This window comes from Topomyia yanbarensis, chromosome 3 (assembly GCF_030247195.1).
Source record: "Topomyia yanbarensis strain Yona2022 chromosome 3, ASM3024719v1, whole genome shotgun sequence".
Lineage (NCBI taxonomy): Eukaryota > Metazoa > Arthropoda > Insecta > Diptera > Culicidae > Topomyia > Topomyia yanbarensis.
Window position 1 is genome coordinate 76,361,875 of NC_080672.1, and position 9,295 is coordinate 76,371,169.

The 9,295-nt window shown below is 37.7% G+C and overlaps 2 protein-coding genes across 3 annotated transcripts in view; both read left to right on the top strand.

Moving 5' to 3' along the window:
* Positions 1-9,295, top strand: part of LOC131690732 (roundabout homolog 2-like) — an 834,482-nt gene that overhangs the window by 93,070 nt on the left and 732,117 nt on the right. The gene's annotated exons all lie outside the window — the stretch shown is intronic.
* LOC131687008 (uncharacterized) lies at positions 8,607-9,146 on the top strand. Its single transcript, XM_058971044.1, has one exon. It carries the CDS (start codon positions 8,607-8,609, stop codon positions 9,144-9,146), a length of 540 nt encoding a protein of 179 aa, XP_058827027.1.

Genomic DNA, 9,295 nt, shown 5'->3' on the forward strand with positions numbered 1-9,295 from the left:
GCGCAATTCAGAATGCAGCAGGGCTCGAGGGCGTAGAGAACGGGTAGGCGCGTAGAGGTTGATTTGCGCTAGTAGTTCCGGATCATCATATTCAGCCAGCAGAATCTTTGACACGAAGGTAGCTTGCGCTGCATGTCTCCGGCGTGTTAAAGTATTAAGTCCTAAAAGACGACAACGGTCCTCGTACGGTGGCAGGTTTAATGGATCGTTCCACGGCAATTCACGTAACGCATATCGTATGAATTTACGCTGGACTGCTTCGATCCTAAGGCTCCACGTAGCTTGATACGGGCACCAAACGACGTTTGCAAATTCCAACTGCGGGCGCACCAATGAGCAATAAAGAGCCTTGAAGCATAGAGGATCCCGAAATTCGTTGGATATTTTGAAAATAAATCCCAGCAAACGATTGGCTCTGTCGATGGTCGCTGAGACCTTATGAGTATACGTTAGCTTATCATCAAGAATGACTCCTAGATCCTTCACGTGGTTAACGCGTTGTAGTAGAGTTCCTGCGATGTTATAGTTGAAGGTAAGCATATTTCTCGTTCGACAATAGCTGATGACAAAACATTTTGCAACGCTAAGGACCATCATGTTTCTTACACACCAGCTATAGAAGGTGTCAATAAGATGCTGTAGCTCACGGCAATCGGCTTCATTCCGTATAACAAGAAAAAATTTTAAGTCGTCGGCAAAAAACAGCTTTCCTCCACGGCTTAGAACGAAAACCGCATCGTTCACGAACAATGAAAAAAGTAGTGGACCTAGCGTACTACCTTGAGGAACTCCGGAAGTGTTGAAAAAGGATTCTGAAACAATATCGCCAACTTGAACAACGATTTCACGGTGCACAAGGTAGGATCGAAGCCAATGGCAGAATCTAGAACACCCTAGCTTATCAAGCTTTGTTATCAGTATCTCATGATTAACTCTATACGTTTCATTTATAGCATGATGATACGTAAAACTTTTTCTCCGTTTGCACCGAGGACCGTTTCTCCTGGTAGTCTAAAAATGCTCTATAAACTCGTAAATAAACTTTCCGAAGTAACTCGTATCAAATCATCAACAAAAAATCATAATATCAGCATCCAATAAGCCAACACCATCTCCTTTGCACAACGAAACAACCAGTACGCACTACGGTTTGCCATAGGAAACACATAGATTCACCACGGTGCATTCTGGAACGCGCGCCATGGTGAATTTATCTATACACGCACCTGACGCCACATATAATTTAAAGAACAAGAGAGCGCGGTTCTTGCACTAAACCACCCCATCGCCAATCCATTTATTCAGCGCTGAAAAAAGAGCTTTCTGCTTCTTCCGTGTATGCTTGAAAGTGGCACGTCATTTCATGATTAGAATGAAATGCTACCAGGGCCTGGCGGTAGTCATGGTATCTATTACCTACCATCAAAGAATGTGAGCTGACATGAAACGCAGCAGCTGCTACGCATACAACGTCAGAACACAAACTAACGAATTTTTCTTGTGTTCCCTTTTTATACGCGTCGCAGTTCATTCGAAGAAAAAGAGGCAGTCCCATTAACGCTTGCTTTTTGAGCGAATTGTACCGACCAATCATGGATCAGATAATTACTACTTTCATAAAATCCATGATTTCCGCTATTTTTCGTAATTGTCCATACTACCGAATTGGTTACAAAATTTTTGTACATATTTACAATCAAATAGAGTAATAAACTTATTTTTTCATTCAGTACAACGGCAGATATTCACGTTTAAAAATCCGGTAAAATTCCGGCAGAAAATTTTGAAACGGGACCCCTATATTGAAATGTTAGAAGTATTCTACTTCAAAAATAGGATAACTAATTTGCACCTAAGAGCTCAAGACCTATTTTTGACAAGTTGGATTTTAAGTTTCACTCGTCAGTAACTGACACCAACTTGCTTAGACTTAGACTTGTTAGACGTTGAATCAAAACTAACACCAGTGTCTAACTGACGCCAATTAAGTGCTATTTTTGATACATCGTCTAACTGGCAGCAAAATGGTGTCAGTTACTGACGAGTGGAACACAAAACATCCAACTTTTCATTGTTATGAACCAAACCTACAGTGGATATGATTTTTTTTATCTGAATCGTATTTGCAATTTAACCTTTTTTGGTGTCAAAATATATTTCTCTATATACGGAAAAAATGTGCCCCTAAATTTGCCATGCCATTAACTCGGAAAAATGACGTTTTTGCGTCATGAAAACTGTTTCGTGAACAAAAATCATGTGTTCAAATCTAGTTCAGTTTTTTTTTCTGTAGCGTCTGCATAAAGCTTTTTTATAACTATAGTTATAGTTTGAGCTATGTTATTGTTCCGTGAACTAGTTCACCAGCTTATGCCGTGAACTGATTCGTTGTTCGTCATATCTTGATCATGATTTGGGTTTCGTAGTTGGTAAATTTGTGCCAAAAATCAAAACAATTGTCATGTTTCCTCGTAAAATATTGCACAAATTGTTTCATGTCATCATCATCTTGGCCGAACGATCCAGGTGCTCCAAACCATGACAAATTACAAGGTTCCTCGATGTTGGACCGCCATTCTCGTCCGCGAAGCCAAAAAGCATGTGAAATCTAGTGACAAGCGTTCACTACCTTTGCACATCAGATCCTCACATCGCACCTTCAAGCGATATGCTGAACAATATATTAGACAGTGAATCACCCTGCTTCAAATCATCTAACGTCACAAACGAATTGGATATCTCTGACTATTTTGACGTATGATTTCGACCCATTCAAAGTTATATAAATCAGCTTAATCACTCTTCTCGGAAATCCACGTTCAAATATTATCTGCCATAGTTCGTTTCGTTTCATACGCCGCCTTGAAATCCATAATCAGATGATGAATCTACATGCTGGATTGGAAACATTTCCAAATGCTGGAAATACAACTAGGTACTATTATTACTACAAACTATTACTTGATTGAACTATTAAAAATAGAAGGAACACTATTAGAATTTTTGTAAATGAAGCAAGTTATTCTTGAGAGATGTATACACAAGGGAAATTTCTTCCTACATCAGAACGAACAACGATGGCGGGGAAAGGAATTACACAAGTTTATGGAACACCGGCTATTCCTATTTGGACAGAAAATTCTGAAATCTTAGCAGTAGATTATGCAATTATGCAACACAAGATTTCATTGTAAATTTCGTAGTTATAGTTGTTCGCTTTTCTTCGTTGGTCAAAGTAGGTGAAATATCGCCTATTTCTGTTCACGACTAGATAATTTTCAAACTCTAGAAGGGATGACTAAATTTGGATATTAATAGTTTTTAAAAATAGGTAAACGAGGGACATACAGGAAAGTTCGTGGACCGGCAACACATCCCGAATCGGAACAATGGATCGTTTAGCTGAGATCTGGCTCCACAGTACTCGGCCCATGACCAGACAACATGTTCGAGGTCGCGATAATCGTCCCCACCAGCATATAGACTATTCTCCACGTATCCACCGTCTTGGCGATCTCTCTGATATGATTCCAGTCAACCGAAACTCCTATTTACTTCAACCGTTCCAATATTATTGCATGTTCAACTCTACCTATCGACTAGTCGGTATATAGGGGAGACCGAAGCTAGTTGGCAGTGTTTTCAGTTACCATTTTGTATCGATTTGGTTTAGGTAGATCGTCTATAATAGAACACTCTGGCTAAAAGGGCAGACTGTTCGCAGTATCTCTGAAAGTGCTGCATTGTCATATATTGCATATGGGACGCGGAAAACCCGCTAATTTACCCCGGGGTTGGGGTGTTAGCGGTACGCCAGAAAATAAGTAACCAAATTGAAATTCAATTACTTCAGGGGTCCCAATGGAACGAGCTGGATGCTTTTCAATAAAAATGTATATTTGCTACTATATTTCAGTTCAATACCTTAGCATTTTCACTTCGACTGGTGATCCATATTCAAAAGCAAATTTTAGTTATTCTTCATCTTTTGTTTGTGTAATATCTACAAGCATACTGAAAGCTTTTTTCACGCACTAGGTATTGAAAAATATGATAATTTGTAGAATAAATTTACAATCACCTTAAAGAAGACAAAATGTTCAAAATTATTAAAATTTACTTAGTATGTTGGAAAACACAGTATAGCCCACAACTTCTACAAAACAAAATGTTATACCACATAAACACATTGCTAAATGTATTTCGCATTACTTGAGGTACATCCCTCTCGAAATGTTTTATAAATATCAGTGAATTGTAACAATTTTGTAGCTCGTTTGGTGTGAACAAACTATTGAGGAAAAGTCAAAGAAGATTGCTGTTTCCGGCTACCAAAAACAATAGTCGAGAAACTTAGTATGATTTATGCTTCTGTCTGAGGCAGTGCAAAGCGACGACAAATATAGTTACATTTGTATTATGTGCCTTGTCTGAGGAACAAAGGAAACTGCTACTATACTTCTTGCCATAATAATCTGTCGAGATGAGTGAGTCGCAGAAGCAGGAAGTGGTGCTCCGGCCCAATACTGCGATTATTGATGACTCGCATAAGAGCGAATATTCGTGATCAAGAACAAGGTGAAAATGAAGTTTAGACTAACGATAGTAATCTTTATCGAGTTCTATCATGTTCAGCGCTCATAGCATTCAATAAATTGGCCCAGGCGAAACCACTCATATTGAATAATTTAAAACACATGGTTGTGTATGACAATGCTCTAATTAAGTGCTTCATATACAGGCTGTTTGGTTCATGGTTAAGAATCTCTCGGGGGTGATAGACTGTCATATTTGGAGAAAAAAATTGTTCTACACATACCATCAAATCTCAACCATTACAAAGTTATTGGACTTTTTGTGTTAAAAACTTAACTTATACCTCTAACTCAAAAAGTATATTTTGTATATCAAATATTTTAGGTCCACTGGGAAGGTGAGAAAATTTCGCATTGAGTGATGCCATCACATGTTTCAGCTAATGAGTTTAAGTAGCCTTTTCAAAGTAATTTATTGAAAATTAAACAATTTTTATCGATTTTTCGTTCATTTCTTGAAAATCCTAATTAACCTCATCATTTTAATAATCCAGATTTTTAGTCTTGAAGAGCTGCATAATTCGTTCTTTGACATGATACACTTACCTTTTCTTATTTTCATGAGTTTGGGTTATTCAACTTGGATATTTTTATCTCATTTTCACTAATACCAGCTCTAATTGAAAAAGTATGGCACTTATTGTATTTTTTTTTCTTTTTATTCGAAAGCCAGGAAAATTTTACAGAGAAAAATGTATTAATACCTTTCAGTTAAGTGAATTTAGTATTCTTTTAGAAGTAAATTAGTTTAAAGTTAGTGCTATTATTAGCATTTTCGTTAATTTTCCTAAAATTTTAAATAATAAACATCACCATTATTATCATGGAAATAATGCATCTCAGCAAGTTGTACAGTTGTTTCTTTGATTCCATCCAATTATCTCTTTTGATTTCGACGCAAAATCGTTTTTATCACATCGTTTCATATGTAAAAATAACGATATTGAACCAACTACATTTGCGGCGAGGTCATGCTGTGTTAACTATTAAATAGCAGCAAAATGAAAAGAGATATAGACAATGTGTCAAATAAAAAGTTATAAAGAACATTAAGGGGCATCAAATGAACAAGAATAACGATCAATTTTGTTGATTAATAATTAGAATAAGTAAAACACAAATTTTGAGTTATTTCGTTAGTAAAAAATCATTTAGTACACTTAACTAAAAAATATTTGTACATACACTGATAGGACATTTTCTCAGCTTTCCAATGAAATCTTGTAAATAACGATATAAAGCATATTTTTTAGATTAGAGTCTTTAAGTACTTGCAAGTCGGTTACAGGAAAAGTATAGTAATGAAATTACAAAGAAATGAGAAGAGATAGGAATATGGCGTCCAAGAACAAATTATGAATCGTCCCAAAACCCAACTTTTGGATAATGGATATTGCTATAATCATACTTCATTATTTCGAGAAAATTAGCAAAAACCTCCTCAAAAACACTAACTTTTAACTACTTTACAGCTAAAGTAATTAAAACTAATTAACTAAAAGATATGAGAACACCATTCAATAGAAAATTTTCTCGAATGGAACTAAAACATTGAAAATACAAAGTATACTTTTAAAGTTAGAGGTATTTTAAGACAAATAAGTTCAATAACTCTGTAACAATTGAGATTTGAGGGTATGTGTAGAACAATTTTTTTCTCCAAATATGACTGTCTATCACCCCCCGAGAGACTCTTAACCATGAACCAAACACCCTGTATATGAACGGCGAGAAAAGCAATGTTCGGTTACAAGATCGGACACCGCTTTCTTGCAGATACATGTCCCATTTGGGAGAAACGCAATACAAAACACAATTCCATAGTACATTTACACATAGTATTCTTTGCACATATTAAGTACAAACTAGTACGTTCCAGTGCTGTGAACAAACATTACCCTGATCAGAAAACACAAATAATTACCAAATTTCTGGCATATGTTCAGGTAATATTGACAACGGAAAAAGCTGCGTCAAGTATCTCAAAAACTACAGCCAGTACTATCATTGAGGAAATTCACAACTCTCAAAGGTAAGAAGTAAGGAAGAAATCAGGTGTTCGCAAACATGAAGGAAGCAACTACGATGATGACACGGAAGTGTTCAATAGCGAAATAGATATGCGTCCACTAAACAAACTCTTCAAAAGTGAACGTTTCATCGTAAGTGATTGTCACGTTTAATAAAGCTCAGGTGTAATGCTCGATATTGGCAACTCAATTTTAAATTTAAATGACAAGTTTTTGAGTTTCTGTATAAGGTCTTGCACTCTGTACTCTTAGTGTAAATACTAAGCATCACATTCAAGTGTACTGGGCAAACAAATATCTCAATTTACTGAGAACGATATAGCCAAGACAACAGTTTTTGTTCTCGCGTCATTGTAACGCAATATCATTTTCATTGGCACTTAATTTCATTTTTACGCGCAGGATTCGTTCCGTATTAAAACTTTGTTGGGACTAAAATGTTGTGACCGGTTGAATCTATAAGTCCAATAATTTCGATTTCATGTCTTCAATATATGGCAGTCTCTTGGTCTGTTTTTTGTTCGTTTTAGAATAAAATGAAAGAGATAATCAGAAATCACGAAGAAGGAAAAAAGAAACAGCCAATCCAAGTCGCCTCAAGGGCATCTCTTCTATATTTTCTATGCACGCTTTCGGAATTGTTCTCTGACCCTCTCGATTCGGTTTGAATATTACGGCATTTCCGAAAGCATCTTGGTCTTTGTTACCCGTGCAACGTTGAACGTTAGCTGCAACAACTTTGCAAATTTTGGTAAAACATACCTGTAATCAAAAAGCATTACAGCTTTTTTTCGAGAAGTCATACATCTCTTCCAATCTTAATGATGATTGTAAAATGTACTTAAGCTAATTAAAAACGAACCAATTATTGAGCAGATTAGTGTCAACATGTTTCAGCTGACTTAGAAAGTGTAACTGCAAGCATCATAGCAAATCCAAATGCCAGAAGGAACTAGACAGACAACGCACACAGCCGCTGACAAAAGTTTTACAAACATATTTGTTGTTCGACTGTGATGAATTCTGCTTAATGGTTAGTGTTGAGTAGATTTAGCCTATAATTAAATTTATTGCTATGAAACTTAAACTAGATGAAAATTTGCCTTAACCTAAACATGCAGTTTCTCTAAATAACTTAAAATTACTGAACTTAAAGCTAGAGATAAAAATTTGAATTTAAACGATTAGATACCCCCTAGAATTTATCGATCAACTCGATCTCCTATATACTCTCGTCCAGTTTGGGTTTGTGACAATGGTTAGGTACATGCATTGTATAACGTGTGATATAAAGTAATCAGCAGCACATTTGAAAGCCAGTTATCTAACACCCGGTCACCGATCTGGACGTGTGTCGCTATCGGTCGAATAAATTTATAATCGGTTCAAATCACCGTCCTTCGCTAATCAAAAGAAAGTCCGCTTGATTTCCTCATAGTCCGCAGTGTTGTCGTGTCGGCGGAATCGTGAGAATCCGCGAGTGTCGGCGTCGGTCTTCAAGTCTCGGTAATAAACATGGTCCTTCAAGCCGGATCAATGGACCAGTGCTAGTGCCAAGGTGACCTCTTAGTGAGCCATTTTGCGACTGGCATTTAGCCATTGTGTGGAACAATAGTCACTCCGACAATAGCCGACTAAAAGGAAGCCAAGCGGATTTGACCGCCAAAGTGAACGTGTGATAAGAACAAAACGCGCTCTACACGCGCTTGTGATACTTGGCGAACAGAAACAGAATCGTTTGAGACGATTACCGAAATCGTGAAACCAAAAAACGGTTGAGGAAATAAAGTCGCCAAAAGGCGTGAACAAAATTTTCGGTGAGTACTAGAAAGTACAGTGAACGATTAAATACTCGAAGAAGTTCCCCCGCGGAAAATAAAATAGTGTCGGTAGGGGCGATACTGCCCACTTGCCTTGGCGGTTCCTTTGTGCCTGAATCCGTTCGTTGGCGGTTGGTTTGTGCCTGGATCGTTTCGATAAGATGGGCGAAGCGGAGGAAGCAATTGACACTCTAAGACGCGAATATCAGGTCAGAGCGGACAACATAAAAAGGTCGGTCAACGCCATCGAAACATTTGTTGAATCGTACAATCCCGCGCAGCATGAAGACCAGGTTTCAATCAGGTTGGAGAAGTTGGAAGGTTTTTACAGCCAGTATGTCGAGCAAGTAGTTCAGCTGCAATTGCTTCCCCTGAGTGTTCCCGCCATTGAGTATGATAAGGTACTGAATCGGTTTGAAACAAAATATTACCATTTGAAGGCAAAGCTCACTCAATTGCTTTCGGTAAAAAAGTCCGACACCGCTAGTACCTCTAAAAGGTTCCATTCGCAGAGCACCCATATCAAGTATCCTGAGCTGAAACTCCCAGATTTCTCCGGAAACCCACTCGAATGGCAATCTTTCCATGATCGGTTCAACGCTGCGGTGCATTCGTCAAGTGACCTAAGTGCATCGGAAAAATTCCAATACTTAAAGGGCCTCCTACGAGGCGAAGCAGCTGGTTTGATATCGGAGGTGTGATGAAAACTATTTGGAGGCTTGGAAGCGGTTAGTGGCGAGATATGACGACAAGCGTATGTTAGTGAAATGTCATCTCATGGAGCTTTTCAGTACTCCATCAATAAAGCAGGAATCTACGGAAGGAGTGTTAAATTTGGTCGATAGGTTCG